General features: G+C 34.3%; 1 protein-coding gene across 2 annotated transcripts; it reads right to left on the minus strand.

Annotated features, from left to right (window-relative positions):
* Nucleotides 1–985: 985 nt before the first annotated feature.
* On the minus strand, nucleotides 986–21,460 carry LOC121428088 (hydroxyacid-oxoacid transhydrogenase, mitochondrial-like). Of its 2 annotated transcripts, XM_041624671.1 has the most exons (14): nucleotides 21,361–21,460; nucleotides 18,108–18,228; nucleotides 16,443–16,496; nucleotides 13,613–13,663; nucleotides 11,527–11,630; nucleotides 9,183–9,379; nucleotides 8,347–8,424; nucleotides 7,655–7,760; nucleotides 6,570–6,722; nucleotides 6,162–6,260; nucleotides 5,474–5,552; nucleotides 4,474–4,570; nucleotides 3,959–4,116; nucleotides 986–3,200 (listed from the first exon to the last, which is right to left on the minus strand). In XM_041624671.1, the coding sequence occupies exons 1-14, from the start codon at nucleotides 21,417–21,419 to the stop codon at nucleotides 3,117–3,119; spliced, it is 1,440 nt and encodes a 479-aa protein (XP_041480605.1). In that variant the 5' UTR covers nucleotides 21,420–21,460; the 3' UTR covers nucleotides 986–3,116. The 2 variants fall into 2 exon arrangements, with proteins under 2 accessions (XP_041480605.1, XP_041480612.1); XM_041624678.1 differs by lacking the exon at nucleotides 18,108–18,228 and having other exon boundaries at nucleotides 21,361–21,399.
* Nucleotides 21,461–23,024: the final 1,564 nt, after the last annotated feature.

Genomic DNA, 23,024 nt, shown 5'->3' on the forward strand with positions numbered 1-23,024 from the left:
TGGCAAGGGTGACCCCGATCAGATTGACCGTCAGATGTACAGATTTTCGACACTACACCAATTGTGATTTCCTTCGTCTATTTTCTTTCACAACATATTTATATATAAGAGTTGCCAAAGCTCTGTATATATATATATATATATATTTTACTAATATTTGAATGTATAGGTACATGTATATCGAAATTCCTGATTCTACTTTTAACAATTTAACCACTTCAAATGGTAAAATCAAGGGTGGGGAAGGTCTCATTCACCCTGTACAATGACTTTTACATAAAATGTAATTTTTTTTAGATAGAATCATTTGAATTGTTGATGTTTCATTATTTATCATTATAATTATTATTTTGGCTTATGCTGGGTGCTCATATTCATGACCCGACTGTTGGGCCCTATATGGACACCCTCTGATATGGGCATTATCATGTATGTAGGTCAAAGATCTCAACCATACTAAAGTAAAATTTTGATGTACTCTTATATTGAACACTCATATAGCTTCATGGACCGTATATCATAATCATAGGATGCAATACTGTAAAATAAACTCAAATCTATCAATTTATAAAAATCTTAAAAGCATTAAAAAACAGTACCAAACTTTTGAAGGGGGAGTGTACACATTAGTATATTGATCTGGCCAGTCAATGCTCCAGGGATATCCCAATGAAGTTTGTGAACCTCCTTGAAAGGAACATATAATACAGTATGTACTTTTCAAAGGGGTGCATGAACAATGAGATGCTATCCACACCGGTACTACAATGAAAATATAATTGATGTTTCATGCTATAACACCATCACATTTAGATCTAGAATAATGCATTGTAATCCCTGATGGTGAAAGCTTTCTCAGACGATACATGTATATTCTGTCCATATAAGTATGAATACCCTACATTACCATGAGCATTGAAAAATATATATCAGAAAACAATCTATCCAATTACAACAAGAAACAGATCCACAATCTTTTTTTAGCTTAAAATATTTAATAATCAACTGCAATTGAATCATACAAAAATATATCTCTCCCATAATTTCTCATAATTATTTGGCAGACAAAATTATGGAAAAAAATCTTGTGGATTTTAAGTCCATTTGATTTATATAGCACACATATATAACATGATACATATGGTTAAATTCATTTCAATATGGCAGAATCATAGATATGATCAAAGTTAATCAATGATTGACCCATAAAAAAATAAAACCCCAAGAATAAGGGGGCCATGTCTCCTGCATGTTTCAATGCAATAATTCATCAGAAAATTTTAGGAAAATATCCATATCTATGATTATAATCTTGCTAAGTCACATTGTTTTTCATGGTTTTTTGGCTTTTAACTTCAAGGAAATCAAAGATTATTCTCTGCAAACAAAGTGAAGAAGACCTGTCTGAGATACATAGAACTGAGTGATAAAAGAAATAGAAGAAAAAAAATAATTGCATCAATCTAATTAGTGGTCAACAAGGAATTGGAAGACAAATATCCCAATGTTATTTAATGACACATAAAATGAATGCAAAATCTCTTTGCAATGGTGTATTTGTTCCAACTAACAAAGTAGCAAATGCACATTTTATGGTCCAAGGCTGCTCAAAGTATGCATGCATACTGCTTTTAAGCTGCCAGAAAACCCCCATTCATCTTTTCAGAACATTTCTCATACCATATAATATTCACATCATTATAACTGTCAATGCAGAGGTCTAAATTGGGATATATAAACATTTCACTATCAGGTGAATTAACCATTCTGATCGTCATGACTGCAATAATTGCATCATGAAAACCAATATCATTATTGCCATTATCATCACCTTAATGATCATCGTGATTATAAATGTCTTCCATAACACATGTACCCTTCACACAATGTAACATGATATGTGATATTTGACATAATGTTCAAGTTTCATTACACTTTAGATCATCACTCATCTAAGCATACATGTTCCCTGTCAGTAATATGTCTGCCAGCACTTTAATTCAAATTCTCCATGAAATTCAACATTCCATTAAAAAATAATTTACTTTTAAAAAATGTTGAAACTTACAAATCTCAACATTGTTAAAATCACTTGTTAATGTCACAACTATCACGGTCATAACAAAAGCAGTACTGATGCTTCATGGAAGAGAGACAACAAATACAATTTTCAATTAAAATTCGTACATTGCTTTAAACAAGCAAAAGATTTTTGATTATCTCTTACATCCTCAATGCAGTTTTAATTCACCTTCTAACATTTGATACTCTTGGGTTTTTTTCCAATTGTCTTTTTTCAAAAGCTACTGTGACTGTAATTTGTATGCAAGTATTTTGCATTTTTAGCAGAGAAATTATCATGTCATAAACGTAAAACAAAGAGAAATATTTTTTTGCAGGAAATGAAGAATGATTACTGCATTCCTGGGTAATCAGTTAAATAACCTCTTTCAAAAAGATATAATTTGCTCAAAAATTATTTCTTATAATATCAAAATAAAATGATCTTTATTGATGGAAGACATACTTCCATACAGGTTGCATTTCACTGGAAAAGTTGTATACTTCCTCATTGGCTTTATTAACTGAACAAACAAATGTGTAAAAATAATTTGATGCAATCAAAGAGACGTCCACTTCATGATTTAGAGAAGGGTGTACAATATGCAAATTTTCAAAGGCCATGGTTATATGAATAGATATGAATAAGAGAAAGAATAATTCAAAATATGCAGAGATAGACTTTTAAGGAAACCACACTGCAACAATTATTTGTTTTAAAAACACAAGAGCTTTGACAGAGTATAAAGTCCATCAGATTAAATAAAATACAGTTACAGTGAAGTACACAATGATTGCCTGACTCCATAAGGAATCTGATCATGATTGAAATCTTCAAACAAGCTTGCCTAGTAAAAAAATAAATGGAATGTCCCACAACAAAACATTTTAGTATGGTTCTGCACCATAGGTATCAGCATAAAAGCTAAAAGTATTAATTCTGCCTAAATTTTTTTAGTCATGTGTTCTTCTTTCTAAAGCTGCAGTGAAACTTTATTTTAATCCTGGATCTTTGACAGTTTGTAGAATACAAGGTTGCTGAAGGCCATGTTTTACTAGTAAACTTTCATTGAGTTCTCAAACATGGATGCAAGGTCTTCCTCAGTCTGAGGCCGGGGAGCGAGCTTGGTCACACGGTGCTTTATTGATAAAAAAAAACACAAGAGGAGACAGAAAATGGCGGCAGATCATAAAGGAAAATGGACAAGAGTTCGGGAAAGGAAATTGGATTAAAAAGAGAGAGAGAGAGGGAATTAAAGAAAGGGGAAAAGAAAGGAACAGGAAATGAGAAAAGGGAGTATTTAATAGAAAGCGTTAAAAGGTATTAAAAGAATAGAATATGTAATTGGCCAGCCATAGGAGGTAAGAGTTTACACAGAGAAATGAGAAAGAAAAATCTGAGTTAATATCAGTTTATCTATCAATGTCTTGGAGTCGAGCTAAATTTAATTAAATTGTAAATTAATCATATTGAACATGGCAGTCAATCAACATACCTGTACAATATGTAGCTCACATTGGCAACATACAGAAATGCATTTAACAGACCTTCATTACATACAAAACTGAATTTTGAAACATAAAAATTAAAAAGCATGAAATATACCATTCATGACAAGAACGATATCAAAAGACATAGTAAAGTTATTAAGAAATCACTAAGGAGATCAAATGGTATGCTGAGTTTATATACATCTTAAAGTTTCACATGTTGGCTTAGTTGATAACATAACAAAAAAAATCGAGTTAATGCCTTTGCCAATCACATGTTAATAAAATGTCACAAAGTGTCGAAAATTCTTCCTCTTCTTCACTCCTGAAGCAAAGGTTACAGAAGTCAGTAATAATGATCATGATCAATGAAACACAGAATGTGTAATATTCAATGTATAGATACCTGCGGGAGGGTGCCTTTGACAAGTCCTGGTATATCAGATGAGTCATATCCTAAAGATTCTAATCCATCATCTACTTCCAAATCATACATATACCTCCTGACGGTATCTGCAAGGCAGCGACCAGCATCCTCTAGCTTCACCCCAGTGATATCCGTACCTGATAATGTGAATAGAAAATCATTTGAAGTAGAAAAACCTTTATATATCAAGTAAAAACCAAGTAAGATGTGGCAAATCCCCCAAGGCAATCATCATTGACATTAAAAAAGTGATTCTTCACAGTAAACCGGTGCTGAAATGGCACAGATCTACCAAACTTAATGATAACTACATTTTACAAACATCTTAGTTTCAGTTTCACATGAATATCACAAACTTCATCCAACATATTCCTCTTATTATTCTGTCTATCTGCTTCTCTGACTCAAAACTTCCACAATAATGAACTTTAAAAATATATATTGAGAGGTTCTCCGACTCCTCTGATAAAGCATACAATCCATCCAGGGCTTACCCAGAAGTTTAGCAGCCTCCAAATGTCTTTCCGGACAGCTAGGAGCAGTGAAGCTGAAAACAGCAGGCGCTGTCATAACAACAGACAACCCATGAGGCTGGAAGGGGGGTTGGAGAAGTGAAAATAAAGACTTTGACCATAGAGGTAAGAAAAAGATTTAAATGACCACAATGACCTCATCCTTTATTGCTTAAATTGTACTACTGCATTTGTTTGAAAATAAGCCTCTTTAGCATGAATTTTGGTTTATTCTTGAGATGTGGTATCGCTTATCGTTGAAAGTGTGGCATTTTCTTCTGCTACTACTTCACATTTATTATGCCTTCTCGTACCAAGACTGGCAAGTTTTACAGGAACTATGCTTTCACATTGTCTGGATGTCATTGGTCCATTCTTTACAACAAAGAGTTGTGATAAAACTAAACTAAATCATATATCTCTTGACTGCATTTGAGACCATTTTGATATTGATTTGATCACTATTTGTTGTAAGTCAGGACCCTAGTAATTTTGGTCAACTTTTGTAACATTGAATATTGAGAAATCATTTGACAAATAGAACAGACTGCATTTACCCTAAATACACAGGGGGGGGGCTTCCATATTTTGGTGACTGCATTTTGACAGCTGAGAATTTCAGATTGCCGCTTCAAAGTGGGTATCATATGCAAAATTAGTATACACATTAGTATACATGTCATTAAAACTGCTAATTGTTGCATATTTGATTAATAGACAATGTCTTGTATTAATATGCATCTTGCTCAGGAATGGGTGTTGCACTTGCTTTTTGGTTTCTACATTGTTCTGGGATAAAGTGGGCAAATATTGAAGATCTATCATTATGAAATCTTCATGTTCACCGCTCTTTGCATCTCAGAGATCAAAGGGGGGAGGGGGAAGCTGTATGTTCAAGGAGCAAAATAGCCCAGTAGTACAGAGGGTTAATATGGACAGGGTCAAGTGATGACGATATAGTGTATAAAAGGAATATACTTACCACAATAGCATGGTCAACATCATAATCACGAGATTTGTACTGCTTGACCATACCAGCAATGGGGTATGACATACCGTGGCTATTAAAGGAAAAAGATTTTTTATGATTTTATACAAATAATGCACTTTTATGAGTGTGTTATTGTGATGCAGTGCATTCAAGAGTATATTTGCAAAATGCGAAAGCACAAGGTACTTGCACTGAATGTTTTTGCATGTTATTGCTGAGATACATATATCATCAATAACATCACAAATCTAACAAGTGAATACCTCAGGTAGTCTCGCCTGCATTACGTGATTTAATACAGAAGCAATGCTGACTTTGAATAATTATTGACAAAAAAAATTAATATGATAACATATTATATTCATTGACCCTAAATGACCTTTGCCCTTGATCGTGTGACCTACATTGTAAGGCTCGTGAGAAAATGATCAGTAGTACCTGATTATGTCCACTTCCTGAACTAGATCCATAAACTTTCAACTACAATGGGAGTTTAACAAATACCCCCAACGTTGCCAAAGTCCATTGACCTTAAATGACACTTGAACTTGGTTGTGTAAACTGAAACTTGTGCAGGATGTTAAGTCAAACTTGATTATGTTTATGTCTAAGTTTCATGAACTAGATCCATATAATCACAAAACAATTCAACAAATACCCTAAACATGTTAAGACTCACCAAAGATGTACACCAGCATTGCCAAACCCTACACCAGCAAAGACACTGGCTAAATGCATCTCAGAGCGAGCTTCTAAATCCTCAGGGTCATTCACAGCTCTGTAAGATAAAGCATATTTTAAAGTTTTCATCATCCTTTGATACTATTTCTGTAATTGAATCTTTACATGAATGGAGAAAGATTTGAAACAAAGTCCTTGACTGCAACCCCCAAACTTGCAGTTGATTTCGCAACGGTTGTGCGAAGTAGACTCCTGAATTAAATTCAAAGGCAGATTTGTGCTCAACTTATTCTTCAATATTTGCTGCCAATTGATTTTTTGGAGGTGGATTTTTCTTTTCATGCAACAGGTCCGAGGTAAGACAAAGAACATTAAAAAGCAGTACTAGTAATAATATGTTTCTTACCTCTTGAAATACTTCTCTATCATTCTAAGAGCATGGCTAGACCAGATATCACTAATTGGGTTGCTTCCTTGGTAGGCTGGTCTATTTTTGGGATGGGTTGGTCTTGGTTTGCGTTCATTGTAAGGAATGGCAGTGTAAGACTCTAATGCATGGCTTTTAAAAGAGATTTAACAGAATACTTTAAAACATTTCAGTAATCATATTTTTGTGAATTATGCAGTTAAACATTTATATATGAAGGAACTTTCTGAATTACAAACTGACTAATATTTCATAGAATTATGATATAGAAATGAAAAAAAAACTTGAGAATCTCCCTTCTGGGGGCATATAAGAAGGCGAGCAACACCAGAATTATCAATGACAAAGTTGGTAGTGTTTCATAAAGTTGTCTGTATTCAAGCTACACAAAACTATAAACATGATCTTACAACCTTCTGGGTGCAAAATGAGATTCTCATTCATTTTCACTCCATTAGCCTAAGGTTGAATCCAATCTCGGTAGGTTAAATTCTTGATGTGAATAAAGAAGATCGATGCAAAGGTTATACTTTGTCAAAATTTGATTACGGTTATAGTTGAAATAGGACAAAATAAGTATATCTCGGCAAAAACAGTTCACCAGTCATGCATACAATTTTTTGTAACTTATACAAATGCTCTAAGAAACATCTTTTCATTTCAGTTGCAGACGTACATATTTGCAATGCAACTTTGGTGACATGCTTGTTTAATAAAAAAAAGTTATTTTGCAGAACTGCCACTACTTGTCTCATTCATGCAGATAACAGTGTTTATGGCCAGATTGCCGAAGTTATGTGGCAAATAAAGAATTACCTATTTACAGGTTTATTACGCAGGGTGCATTTGTGATAGCAGAATGTTTAGATAATAATTAATAATATGTGACACGTCCTTATGCATAAGGTCACAAGAAGAAATAAACATTTTAATTTTCATTATAATTATCTTTTAAATCAAACATTCCTACATGACAATATCTGTGCATGCAAAAATATGGTCAGACTCATATTAAATGACAGATGGACAAGTGACGGTGAAAGGCTAAAAACAGATTTACTTACCAGAGTACATCAAATCCACTGTATGTCGTAACTCGATTCGGCATGTGTAGGGTATGTAGAGGATCAACAATTCCTAGTAAGGGTCTAATCACTCTACTAGCGATACCTAAACAATGAAAGGTGGCTTTTATTAATAAACATTCAAGTGTGTGTGATATTCAGCAATATATAAGCATGCACTATATATATATATCAAACAGAGAATGTTGCCATTTTGTGTAAATAAGATTTCTGAAGAAAATTTTAGTGTTATACTTTTTAATTCTCCATTTTATTCAAATCAAAATTTGGATTGGTCATTTATGAAACCACAGTAACATTAAGTACCCTTGTCAAGTTAGTTAGCATAGGTCAGAAAAGAAACAACTGTAATGATGCATAGACAATTTACATAAACTTAAGAATCTTAATATTAGTCAAAATTTTCACCTTGTGACCCCAAAACTAATCAGATCATATTCATTGCTAAATGGGAAAACAACTCAATTTTGAATTGATCCCTACAGTTGTTCAATTATCTTAAAAACATGAAATATGTTTGAACATCTAGGAAGCATAAACAGCTAACAGAAATCAAATAGTAATCTAACAAAAGACCTAAATTAAAAGTAGTATCATAGAATAATCCTGTAGAATGTCAACAAAACAGAGAGTCAAAATCAAAATGTTTTATTCTTAATAAGAGTACCTACCTGTTTTGGCTCTGAGTGGGGTGTAGTCAAATATAGACACCCCAGTAGTCTCACTTCCAGTCCCTGATGTTGTAGGAACTGTAAAAGTATAACATTATACACATCTCATTAAAAAAAAATCCGTCAGAGTCTGCCATATTGAACCAATTCTGAAATCACTTCACTGGCTTCCAATATGCCAGTGCATCAATATCTCTCTGACTTCATATCTCTACGCTATTCTACCTCTCTCAGACCACTTAAACGATCAATAACCTTGTAGCTAACCCTCGGAACCCGAACTATTACCAGTTATAGTGATCGAGCCTTCTCTATTCTTGCCCCAATCCAATGGTCTCATAGGTGATGTCATTGTGATGTACAGTAAGGACTCTCTTCCACTTACTCTATAACATAAAATGGCTTAAAAACTAAAATGTTTTACTTCAAATTATATTTCACTTTCATGAAGACATAAGAAAATATACCTTGGTTACATTTTGATTAAGGCCCCAGGGAAATTAGGAGAAAACCACAAATACCCAATAATTAAGTACATGGCCAAAGGAAAAGTTCCTACAAATTTACTAACCCAGTTGCCAATTCAAAATTTACATAGTCTTTGTGATCTCAATTTTATAACAGCCATAACTTTCTTATTGCTTCTCTGATTTCTTTCAAACTTTCACCATTCTGTTTTTCTAATCTCTCACATCAGATTTTATGATCAAGGTTGGAGTACCCTTTACCCTACCCATTCTCAGGTATGCAGGCACTAGTTTTGAAATACATGTACATGATTGAATTTATGTCTCATGAGCATGAAACCCAACTTTGACAGGTTGTGCAATACATACTGGCAATGAGAGGCTTGACTGGACCCGGGATGGGAAGACCTTTCCCAACAGGTGCATTAACAAAGTCAAGAAAGTCAGCATCGCGATGAGAATCATAGAGATTAGCAGCCTTGCATGTATCCATCACAGATCCTCCTCCAACAGCCAGATAAGCATCAAAGTTACGGGCTTTCACAAAGGATATCGCATCATGAAAACTGGACAGAATAAAGCAAAGAAATGATAACAAGAAATAGGAAGATATATGGCCATTAATCTAAAGACCCAGACTGAAACTAAAAAAGTGGTATTGAAAAATTGAAAATATAAGCTACATAGAATGACAAAATAATTTTTATGCATATTCAATGCATGATAGCTGAGTATTTTGGTTTTACTGATAAAAACTCAAATTAATGAGTTTCGACAAAAAGGTTTGATCGAGCGTCTTAACAGCCTGAATTAAGTGACGTCACATTATATTACCAGGGTTGTGATTCCACAGGTTTGTAATTATTTTTTTTCAGTTACCAGATTACGAAATACTAATTTTATCTTTTATCTCGATATCAAAATGCTATTGGGTTTCCATGCCTTGACCTTGGCATTGACCTTCCTTGCCTTGACCTTGGGCATTAAAACCCTGGCCTGGGTCTTGAGGTTTTGGACGAGATCAAAATGGCAACGACAATTATACAGTGCTCAAATGGATGGAAACCCACAACTCTTCACTATAGGTTTTTGTGATTTATTTGTTTGGCTAATATTGGGGCTAAATTGCTATATCAGAAAAAAATTGTTACACATAATGTGAACAGAGATCAAACTGGAAAGCTACAATATCAAAATAAGCAGGAAATAAAATATGGCAAAAACTATTCCAAAGCTATACACTGTAGATTTCATCAATTCAAGCCAAAGATATGTGAGATAACTTTACGTGATAGAAGTGAAAAAAGTAAATTATTCAATCTGAATAGCAGAAAAATCATCCAGTGTTTCAAATTGATATCATGGTCCCCGAGTCCTGTGAAAAGCCACAAGGCCTATTTTCAAAGCCAGATAAATGGAGCTATTCTTAACCCTAAAGGACTAAAAGGACTCAACGCTTCGCGCAACATTTCCAAAACGCTGAAAGCGCAGCGAAATTTTATGACTTATTTCTTTGAAGTCTCGCCTAACTTATGAGACCAAATTTGTGACATACGGGTATAGCATCGCGACGCCATGTGACTTTTTACGAGATAATACCATGCCAAAAATGGCTCATTTTTATACTTTGTGAACAAAGTCTATGGGAGATGAAATTCATAAAAGGGTGGTTATTTTTCATTCTAATCGGTCTGCTTGAATAATTTAGGGGTTAATTTAGTTGTTGAATGGTCTGTAATAATTTCCATTGAAAAAAAAACAATGAAAAAACAGAAGATGAAAAAACAAAGAAACACACAAGATATTCTAAAGATAATGTACATGTACATGGTAAAATATTTTACCAAGATGGAACTTTAATCTATATTGAACTTTGAGCCTAAAAAGAGAAGTGTACATACAGTTGAGGCCAGAAGTTTACATACACGGCAGGAAATTCAAAGAAAAGTTCAGTCACCAAACATCATAAAATTCACTGTATATTAAAGAACATTTGTGCTATCATGACAAATTTTATATCAAACAAATGAGTATGTCATGCCCCTTCATCACTTTGCTTTGTCATCGAGACATGAAAAATTTTTTAATTAGGTGTCATTTTCCCCCTAAAACTCTTCATATTTTAGACAAATTAAAAATAAATCCTGGATAAAAATATTTCATATTTGGGCTAGCTACTTCTCAAGACAAACATTTCATATTACACTTTTTCATTCAGTGGTGACATAACATGATAGAAAATGTAATACAAATCATAGATTTGACATTTATATATTTCTCTGGAACGATGTGTGAAATTATAATAGAATATATTTGGCACGAATATTACCTTTTTTTCTTTAAAGAAAATTCCACCTGAAATATACATGTACTTTGATCCCAACAGCATCCCAATCATGTGAAAGTACTTATCACCCTCTTTCATTTGATACCAAAATCGTCATAGCAGTATTTATATTTCTGACAATATGGTATATGCTATGATGTTTGGCAAGTGAACAAATTTCACTAAATTTCATGGGTGTATGCAAACTTGTGGCCTCAACTGTAGATCTACCAGTAAAGTTTGTATTCAAAGATTGCAGGGCAATTTGCACAGAGGAAAGGAATATCATCTCAAATAACATTTTATTGTCTAGATGTCAATTCAAAGTACCGGTATCACTTTCGATCTACATGTTTAAGTATTCACTTTTAAAGTTGATGAATTTACCTTTTATCAGTTGGCTCAACTCTGACATTATCAAAGACCTCATAGTTGATATTGGCTGCATTCAAAGACTCCAAAACAGTATCCATGATTGGAAGGCTTGATAACTATCAATCAAAATCAATTTCATACTTGTTCAGACAGGACGACATACACATACATGGAGGCCAGTTTGTGTACAACTCAATAAGACATGCACTGTACATGTAAAATGGTAAAAACCTAATTCTGCTGAAAATAATTGGCACTCAATACTTAAAAAGCATCGTGACAATAAGTTTGAGAAAGCAATTTCTAAAAAATCTTGGGGATTTAATTTAATCTAAAAACTATCTTGGGCGTATTAGATAGTAGAAGGGATAGTGAGCTTAAAAATTATGAGAAAGTGCATTGTAAAGTGTCAAGGAATCTTGAAATTACATTCATTTGTATCACATGAGGTATATTACAACCCTCTACCCCCCCCCAAAAAAAAAAAAAATTAAATATCGTAAATGATAATGATAATACTCTAATGTCTAAATTTCATGAACAAGGTCCATGTGCTTTCTTAGATTATGACGAAATTTCAAAAACTAAACCAAGGTTAAGATTTTTATATCGAATCCCCGAATGTTGTCTAAGTTCACTGACCCTAAATGACCTTTGACCTTAATCATGAGACCTGAAACTCAGGCAGGCTGTTAAGTAATATTTGATTACCCTTATATCTTAGTTTTGTGAACTAGGTCCATATACTTTCGAAGTTATGATGACATTTCAAAAACTTGAACTTGGTTAGGATTTCAATGTTGAGCAGTTGCCGCCATAAACCTTTGTGAATCCAAATCAATGCAAGTTCATTCCTCATAGTTTACAATAATTCTGACCAAACTATGAAGAAGAAAATTTCTAAATCCTCTTACTGTCTTTCAAGGGTGGTATAACAATTGACTTTTAGTGACAGCAGGAACAAGGAGGCTGGAACAGGAGACAATGCACTTAAAATGTGAAAACTTTGATTTGCAAAACTGAAAATAAGCTGGCCAAAGCAAGCTGTAAAATTCCATCAGATTTAACTAGAATTCATTCAATTACAAATAAAGGAGAATAAATGAATACATGAATAAACAGACTCTTTATTTGAATAGATGATAAATAAATATAAAGCAAATAAATTAATAAAAAAATATTGAGTAAAATGGTATCCAGCATTATAGTGTTTTTATGTATTCCTTTATTGTACAGTATCTTGTCCTAAATAAATAAAGCCTCCACAGTCAACCTTATCGGGACTTATGAAATGGATTTGAATAGTTACAAATGACCTCTATTAAAATACAATAGATAAGATTTGAATTCTTGGAAACACCTGCAAAATTTCAACTTACACAAGGTGAAACCCTGCCATTATACCATACTATACATACAGTAGACCCATTTTCCAAAGCTTGCATAAGGGTCAAAGCTTGCATTAGGGTCAATAGTGTATTAAGCTCAAATCAAATATTGGTATTATACCAACTGGTATTGAAGTATACCTTTGAAATATTGCACAAGTCAAAGTCTAGGACTGTGATCTTACATTGCAGTACAACTGATATTGCTTAGCCCTAATGAGACCAGGGAACATTTTTTTTTTATAAATCTACCACGCAGTTTTTTTACAGCGTCACTCGCTGACTTTTTTTTTTACGTCTCACGCAACATTTGAGACCAAAATGGTGACCCCCAGATATGCGGTTCCAAAATTACCTAACATTTCCTTGGTGCATGGAGACCCAAAATCAAAATCAATTAATTTTATATTTTTAAGGTAAAAATAATGTCCTGACAATTTCTACTGAAAATCTAACAATAAAAAGTCAAACAAAGAAATACATAAGAAATTTAGAAAACAAAAAAATGCATGATAAGAAAAATAAATGTGATGTTGAAATTTTTTAAAAGTACATTTTATAAATTTGTATAAACATACTGAGAATCAAAAATTAGCATTTTAGGGGCATTATTTAGTTTATCAAAGCAAACTTTGATTTCATGCATAAATTTGCATAATTCATTAGCAATGAGATTTTTCAATCCAGGTTTCACTATGCAGCATACATACCTTCTTATCTGTCACTACACAAACATTCTTTGAACCCATGTGTTCAAAGTCCTGCAAGATAAAATCAAACAATGGACATTGATCAGTATTCATGACCATTCAAGCAAGAGTTTGTATTTTATGTAAATATACATATGCTCTGACCAGTAGATTTAAAGTTAGCTTCTCTAGCTATGGGTACCCCATGCATTATACACAGAGTGGTGGAAGAGGAAACTTATTAGCCTTTGATAAAGGTTACACATGACTGATGAATTAAAGGTCAAGTCCACCTCAGAAAAATGTTGATTTGAATCAATAGAGACAAATCAGACAAGCATAATGCTGAAAATTTCATCAAAATCGGATGTAAAATAAGAAAGTTATGACATTTCAAAGTTTCGCTTATTTTTAATAAAATATTTATATGAACGAGCCAGTTACATCCAAATGAGGGTCGATGATGTCACTCACTCACTATTTCTTTTGTTTTTTATTGTTTGAATTATACAATATTTCAATTTTTACAAATTTGATGACTAGGACCTTTGATGATTAAGACCGCCTTGCCTGAAGCACAAAATGTTAAAATAATGAAATTCCACGTGTTCAAGGAGGAATGAAACTTCATTTCACATGACAATGACAAGAAAATCAAAATACTTCATATTTATACAAAAGAAATAGTGAGTGAGCGATGTCATAAGTTCCCTAATTTGCATACTGACCGAGATGTGCATACAACTGTTTTGTGAAATGAAGCGAAACTTTAAAATGCCAGAACTTTCTCATTTTACATCTGATTTTTATGAAATTTTCCGTGCTATGCTTGAATTTTTCTCTTTTTCTTGAAATCAAGTTTTTGTTGGGGTGGACTTGTCCTTTAACAAATCATGGGAAATGAGTGTCCATCCCCTCCCCTCAACCTCCCCCCCACCAATGTTTATTTGAATAAAATGAGAAATAAATCAAACAAACAAAATACTAAAAATCCATCATCAAATCCAATCCAAAAGAAGAAATTTATGGTACCATATTTTCAAGTTGATTATTAAAAAAAAGTTGTTGGTCAGTTTCAAAATGAAAGTGTGAATTATCTTAATACCTTCTTAATAAAAAGTGAAACAAAATTGGATTCCTCCCTGAATAAAAGAAACTGCTATTGCTGTGTTAAACCTTTGGAAAAGATATATAATTGTCAAATTTGCAAAAATGACTTTATCATTAGCACATCGCCATGTTGTACATGGTCATATGTTTTGTGAGAAACAAGTGAAACTTGAAAAGGTCATAACTTTATTATTTGACACCGAAAATGGTGGAAATTTTCAGCATTATGTAATAGAGCACATGTAGCTAATACTTATCCCTTATACACAATGTGTATATACTGTTATCTCTATCCAAACAAACACCTGTTGTACAACATATGCATTTAAAGAGGAAAATACTGTCCTTGCATTGTCATTCAGACATAATTTTTCTTGTTACATATCCTTGGCGTTCATCTGAAATGTCATATCAGTTCATTTTGGTAAAAAAACAGATTTTTATATGTTTGCAGAAAATCAAAGAACAAGTCCTATTCTATTCATAACTTAATTTCTAGGCAGCAATTCATTTTAGTTTCTGAGATATGAGGGAATTTTCACAATGATGCCAAACAAATTTTTGATAAAATGCGCAAATCCCATTGGAAACGTGTACTGTAGCAGAGCGATACAACATTTTGATTGACCGTGATTTCCATGCTCGTGGTCGGCCAAACCGTCGTATCGGCCATCGGCACTGCATTGACTCTGCACATGAAAAGCGATGAACGTTTGACTGACCGCCGCGCAATGAATAAAATCGCGGTCAGGGTTGTTGTATCCCCTATGGCATTTTTGTACAAGGGAAATCTAAATCGCTCAAACCGAATTTACAAGCATGGAGCTCTTTTGCGATATTTTCCTGATTCTTGGTTTTGTGAAATAAGGATTCCAATGTCAAGCAATTTTCTTGGTCTTTCCAACCATGTATTGTTCTAGCAATGAATATGTTGTAAGACTAGGGAACTAATTGTGAAAATTATAGTAAACTTTGAAGTCGATTTTCTCTGAAATGGGTTTGCACCGTTGGTCGTGCGATACAACAGCTGACTACCGACGATATGTCCATTTAGACATTAAATACAATATGAATCGTGCTTAGACTGTTAGTGATTATAAATAACTTGATAGAAATCACATTACTGAAGACAATCATTTCAACTGAGAGTATTAATTTTTCACTGTTGAGAATTACCATTGTAAAGGGGAAATATAATTTTGATTAGCCATTTGCATATAAAAATAATCTGATTGCAAACATGCAAATGCAGATAAAACCTGATATTTTGTACATTTTTTCAAGAAAAAACATAAGTGCATTCCAAAATAATCCAAGAATTTATTTAAAAAATAAAAAAATTCCAATCTTCTTTTATTGTTGCTTCCCAGTAAAATCTGTAAAAGTGTAAAAAAAAAATCTTTGTTCCTATGCATTTGGAGACCAAATCATAGCACACACAAGGCTAATTCTTGTTCTTTACTTTTTTAATACACTCAAACCAAGTATGGTATACAGGAGTTCATACCAGTAATTAAGATGTTTCTGTTTCACTGTAAGCTTTAACAATGCACTGAATCTATAATTAATCACTTCAGTGAGGGATCAATTTGAAGAAAAAATAACTGCCCCTTTTTACTCCCCCATCGCATGAATTTCTAAATTAATGTATCCCAACAACAAAGCTAGGAATTTTCTTAATCAATATACAGTGTTTTTTTTAATAACATCAAACCAGTAAAGAAGAACCAGAACTACTTACCCAGCCAACTTCTTGTGTCACTCCATTTCCAAACCTAATGTTGGAACATGCCATCTAAAAAAACAAACAAGAATCAACAAAGGAGAGTGAATAGGACAAATCAAAAGAAACATGGAGGTGGAGTTATAAGAATCAGCTCTTAAATGGCAATGTTTTTAGGACATGGCCACTTCTTATAAATAGCACACTTCTATATTACAAATAAAATAATGGGCAACATTTTAAAAGGGCACATAAATATCTCAGATCAAACAGGATTTCGGAAGCCACATGTGGCCTCAGATTAATCTAAGTCATGAATTATACCATTTTACTTTGCTTCTAGGTGCAGTAGTATTGTTGCTACAGCAAGCAAATTAATGTCTTACATGCTATTAAGATAGAGCTACACCTTTCATCACATTTTATCAATGTATGCCTTTCTTCTGATTATCATCTTGCTATGTACATAGCAAGTTTGAAGTAACTTGGCATTGGCCTTGAGCTGTTGGTGCCTTGGCCTTGACCTTCGACTTCCATGTCTTGACCATGGGCTTCCTTGCCTTGACATTGGTTTTCTATGTCTTGATCTTGGCATTCGGGCTTCCAAGCCTTGACCTTGACTGTGGCCTTCCGTGCCTTGATCTTGGAATTGGGCTTCTATATCTTGATTTGGCATTGGCCTTCCATACATTGACCTTGGCCTTCCATGCCATGACCTTGGCATTGAACCTCCTGCCTTGGCCTTGGGTTAACTTTACTTCGCATTGAGCAATTAAAACCCTGGCCATAGGAGCAGTGCTGGCTTTGAAAACTACTATGAAATAATTATTCACAAAAACACCATTCATATATAATCATACAATACTAAGTTCATTGACATTTGACCTTGATCATGTGACCTAAAACTTGTCAGTGATACTTGATTACCCCAATATCCTCATTTTATACATTATATCTATAAACTTTGAAAGGTCATGTGACCTGAAACTCGCACAAGATGCTCAGTGATACTTGGTTAGGTTACTCTTATGTCCAAGTTTCATGAATCAGATCCATAAACTTTCAAAGTTATGATGGCAATTCAACAGATACCCCCATTATGGCCAAAGTTCATTGACCTTTGACCTTGGTCATGTGACCTGAAATGCACTCAAGATTTTCAGTGATACTTGATTACTCTTATATCCAAGTTTTATGAACTAGACCAATAAACTTTCAAAGTTATGATGGTAATTCAACAAATACCCCCAATTTTGCCGAAGTTTATTGACCTCAAATGACCTTTGACCTTTATCATGTGACTTGAAATTCACACAGGGTGTGTAGTGGTACTTGATTACTCTTATGTCTAAGTTTCATGAATCAGATCCATAAACTTTTAAAGTTATGCTGGTAATTCAACAAATACCCCCAATTTGGCCAAAGTTCATTGACCCTAAATGACCTATGGTCATGTGACTCAAAACTCAGGCAGGATGTTCAGTAATACTTGATTAATCTTATGGCCAAGTTTCAATAACTAGGTCCATATACTTTCTCTAAGTTATGCTGTCATTTCAAAAACTTAACCTTTGGTTAAGATTTGGTGTTGATGCCACCGCCGCCGTCGGAAAAGCGGTGCCTATAGTCTCACTCTGCTATGCAGGTGAGACAAAAATACAACAAACATCCCTTATCACTCACCTCAAAGGCATACTCAGGCTGTTCAGTTGCAGTAGAGCATGATTTAAGTGGCATACGAGACCCACGAGGAGTTACTGAGATACCTCCCCCAAAAGCCTGTGAATGAGCTGGGCAACTGCATCTAAGTATCATAATAATAATAACTATAATGATAATAATGATAACACTAATAACTAATAAAAATAATTAAGTTCATAATAGGAAAGGAAAAGAGTTCCATATGCACCCCCACAAAAAAAAACAATGTTGATACTCCAGTTGTATTCACTTCAGAATTCTATATCAATTTTTTTCTGTTGCCTAAGTTGGGACTCAAACTCACCTCATTGTAACTGCAGTCAAGATATTTTTCAACTATGCAAGAGAAACGCTGATAGAGAAAGTGTTTTTTTTAGCTATTATGAGCAGATAGTTAGACTAGTCTAAGCTCTCAGACCATTTACTGACTAAATAAAGCAATGTCAAAGGAAAGTGCACTCGAAAAAGCCATATTTTGGCATGTATTCCACTCCCCCATCATATATTCTAGATTAGGGCTACATTATTTTCAACCATCTCCATATTTTCATTTTCAATTTTAGTGAGGGGGGGGGGTGCATATAGAACTCTTGTCAAGCAAAATGTTTTTCATGTGTTATTATTGGAAAGGCAGTGCCATAAACGGAGTTTTTACATTAGAAAAGCAAAGAAATAAGGCACTCTATTCTTTCTGCATAAATTAGCATTATCAATTCATTAATATATAAATAATTCTACATGTTTTTTTTTTTTGGGGGGGGACAAGTACTGTAACAATATTAAAAATGGTGTGGCTGGAATGACTTATCACATGATTGGTGACCTTTCTTTCTCTTGATGAACCTTAAGAAGCCGACTTCAGCACCTAAGAAAATTCTCGTCGTGCATAAAGTTGCACTTTACAAACTGCTCTGGTGGGTGTTTCATAAAGCTCTTCATAAGTTAGAGTGACTTTAAGAATGACTGGTGAACTTTTCTTATGCCCTCAACCATGCCATGGCCAAGTAAAACACCAATTATCACAAGAAACGATCACCAGTCATTCTTAAAATTGCTCTTAACTTACGAACAGCTTTAAGAAACACCCAACTGGGCTCCATTGCATAAAATTAACTATTATGGTAACTTTGCCATGCAAATGTAACTTGCATGTAATCCTTGATTGTGATTGGCTGTTGAGCTGCATTACCATGTTAGTTACCATTGGACGAGTCCTGGACCGGAGCTCCCTGGGTTATTTCGCAGGCCAGAGCCCAGGACTCGTCCGTGTAATACTAGTCAAACATATACACTCTAAAATGGGGGTAGAATGTGGTCGCAATAGCACTCCAAATAAAAGGGGAAAAAATAAACTATGCATTTACAAGTATAATGGTGGGCCACAAGTCTGCGCACCTAACAATTTGAGTTAAAATTTAACATGAATTTCTTCTTATTTCACAAAATCTTTCAGTTGATAATGTTCCTTACATCATAATGAGTTAGTGTGCCAAATATCTCATAAAAATTTGAAATATATGATTTTCTTGGAAAAAACCTTGGGCAGTCATTTTCAGATTGAAAAAAAAAATGGTACCCCATGTCTGCGCACTCATTCACTTTGCACATGATTCGGGGATTTTGATGACAAAGGCTGCATTTTTTATAGTCTGTCACATGAAATGCCCTGAATTCATTATTTTTCCACCATTTTGAGTCACATTTTTAAAATAATACCTGTCTAATTTTGTCTATGCATTGCATGTGTAAAGTTCGTGCTTGTTGCGTATCTTCTTTTACTAGAATCGCGCAGATACACCATTGGCGGAAGCAGAAAAATTTAGGGGGGTCCACCTGAAATTTTGTGGACACAGGTAAAAAATTTGACAACCAAAAGAAAAAAAAAGGTAATCATTCTAATCAACCAAAATTTTAGGGGGGGACCGCCGCCGCCTATGAGATACGCGGATGTGCAGACTTGGGAGACTGCGCAGACATGGGGGAACTGACCATAAATATGGATGAAGGTCTATCTGATACACTAATCCCGACATCGAGGCATAAACTGGACCCTCAAAAAAGGAAAAGTTAGATGTCTATGTCGCATTCGGTTTGGTATTGATCAGCCATTTTGTTTTCAATTTTGACGGAAGGAGAACGAACGAAACAGAATTTTTCCTTTTAAGTTTTATCGAAGGTCCAATTTGTGCATCAATGACAATGTCAGGATTAGTGTGTCACAAGACCTTCATCCATATAATCGAGGTAACTACATTAATTTTCTCCCCTTTTATTTGGAGTGCTATTGCGACCACATTCTACCCCATTCTGGAAAGTATATGTTTGACTAGTATTACACGGACGAGTCTTGGGGTGGTATTCTGGAACACTGTCATAACTTTTGTCATAAATTTTGTCATTTCTCTCCGAGATGTGACACCGCTATGATTGTCACAAATCGGTATTCTGAACATTGTCTTTTCCCTGTCATATCTCTCAAAGTTCCCGCCCATCTTTTCGGAAGCAATCCAATCAAAACCATCGTTAGTTCCCAGTGGGAGCCCTTCTAGCCAATAGGAATGCCCCGTGACAGGTATGGGGTATCCCCTTCTGTTGCTGGCATCGCGCAACTACGCGAATATTGATGCGCTTAATTACAAAGAGAGATAGGGAGCTGTGAAGGATTTTAGAGGAGAAGTAGAAAAAGAAGGGAAACAGAGAAAAAAAGAGGAATTAATATGTAGGGCCTAACTAATTGTAGCATGAAAAAATGATTTTAAAAATTGAAGTGGATGATGAGTGAAACTAATACCACAATCTAATCTAAATGATATCGTTATATGCTTGATATTCAGTCGGCAGGGTATCGGGATATTTGGTACTAAAAGATATGACAAAATTTATGACTGCTACCCCGTCACACATGCGTCATATCTTTTGCTTGTATAAACGGATTACGCGCATTAAAGCCGCGTATTTTTGGTGCGCGCTAAAGAGAAGAGACGAAATTTATGACAATTTTTGTGACAAAAGTTATGACATCCACCAGAATACCGATTTTGTCATATCTCTGAGATAAGATAAAATATGGAGAAAAGACAATGTTCAGAATACCGCCCCTGGGTTCCGGCCTGCGAAGCGGGCCGGAGCTCCCTGCCCGGGCCTGCGACTACGGTACCTGGGACTGAACCCGTGAACTACAAACACAAACTCCCACCTAATTCCTCAATAAACTTGATACTTGGACCATACTTACGACGCCTTGCCGACATCTTGCATAAGTTTTAGTACTCGCAGGGATTTTCCTGATGCCATTGTTTTATTTCTTTCTTCAGCTTTTTCCACTGGACTTAAATATCTTGGCTCTCCCCTCGGCTCGGGCTCAGCTGTTAAGATATATTTAGCTCGCGTTCGAGTCGAGTGCAAAAAGCTATTAACGCCCTCTACGTTTGATACACTGGCGCGGTGGCCAAAATGATAATGAAAATAAATATATAATTAATTCACGGAAACCAATAAATGAATAAATCAATGAATGAAGAGTAAACAATAGATGAACAATTAACAATGAAAAAATAGATAATTTATAAATTAACAATGAATAAATGATAAAGATATAAGTAATTAACTAACACCAATTTCTCGCTGATTTGATTTTTTTAACAAGTGCAGCTTAGGTGACTATAGTAATACATCTCTATGTTAGGTGCATATAGCATTTAAATTCTTTAATGTAGGATAAATGATCTGTAGTCTGTCGATTAAATTAATGCATTGCTTACGGGCATAGGTGTTGAAGTCGGCGATCGAATCCCGGACTTTCAAATGTTTAGTCAGGCGCCTTAACTACAAGACGCATTTAAATAGACCAAGCTCGGCTACTACCACTGCATCTCCATTTTATTTTAAAGGAGAATGAAACCTTGGAACAAGATAGCTTGTGTGAAAACAGAAAAATCAAAGAAACAGATCAACGAAAGCTTGAGAAAAATTGGACGAATAATTAGAAAGCTATGATCATTTGAATATTGCGATCTCTAATGCTATGGAGATCCGCAATGCGACAAAGATGTGTCATGTCACTTGTAAACTCCTCATTACTTTAGTATAAATTATCACATCTATCAGTAGATTATTGTGTTCTTCCTATAGGAGGACATGTAATACAGATTTCTAAAGAATACATCATGGATAAAGAGTTTGTATCACAATAAGGAAAAAGCAAAAAGAGACATTTTGAGGGTATTTTAAAGTCCATCAAAGGGAAAGCTGTTCACGTACATGTGAGTGATGTGACATCACACATCCTTGTCCCATCGCCAATGTGAAGATCTCCATATATAGCATTAGTGATTGCAATATTCAAATGCTCATAACTTTCTTATTGTTTGTTCAATTTTTCTCAAACTTTCTTTGTTCTTATTCTTTGATTTTCCTGTTTCGACAGAAGCCTACTTGTTTCAAAGTTTTCATTCCCCTTTAAAGAAGTGCACAAGAAAAGATGTAATGAACGCCCACAAACGTCACCCAGGAATGTAATAACACAGAAATGCAAGATTAGTACCCTATTGATTTGCCTCAATTTCCATCTCAATTGCCTTGATCCCCTCAAAATTTTCCAAATTTGTATTGTCTTTGTCCTGATAATATCAATATTTAAGGCCGGCAACTGGACCCATTCGTTGCAGCCAATCTAATCTAAATTACAGGACAAAAAATATTGGTTTTGCGTTCGTAGCAAGTTTTCTCATTCTTTATTCAGTCTTGGTACATATACAGGCCAATAGGCTATAATGATGTGAATTAACTGAAAAAAGACAAGTTTAATTTAAATGAAGGCTCGTAATAAAAAAATGATCTTTGTTTTCATTTTATTATTCTTTTAATACATGTATTTTATGTAGTTTTCATATAAAATTA

This window comes from Lytechinus variegatus, chromosome 1 (genome assembly GCF_018143015.1).
Source record: "Lytechinus variegatus isolate NC3 chromosome 1, Lvar_3.0, whole genome shotgun sequence".
Lineage (NCBI taxonomy): Eukaryota > Metazoa > Echinodermata > Echinoidea > Temnopleuroida > Toxopneustidae > Lytechinus > Lytechinus variegatus.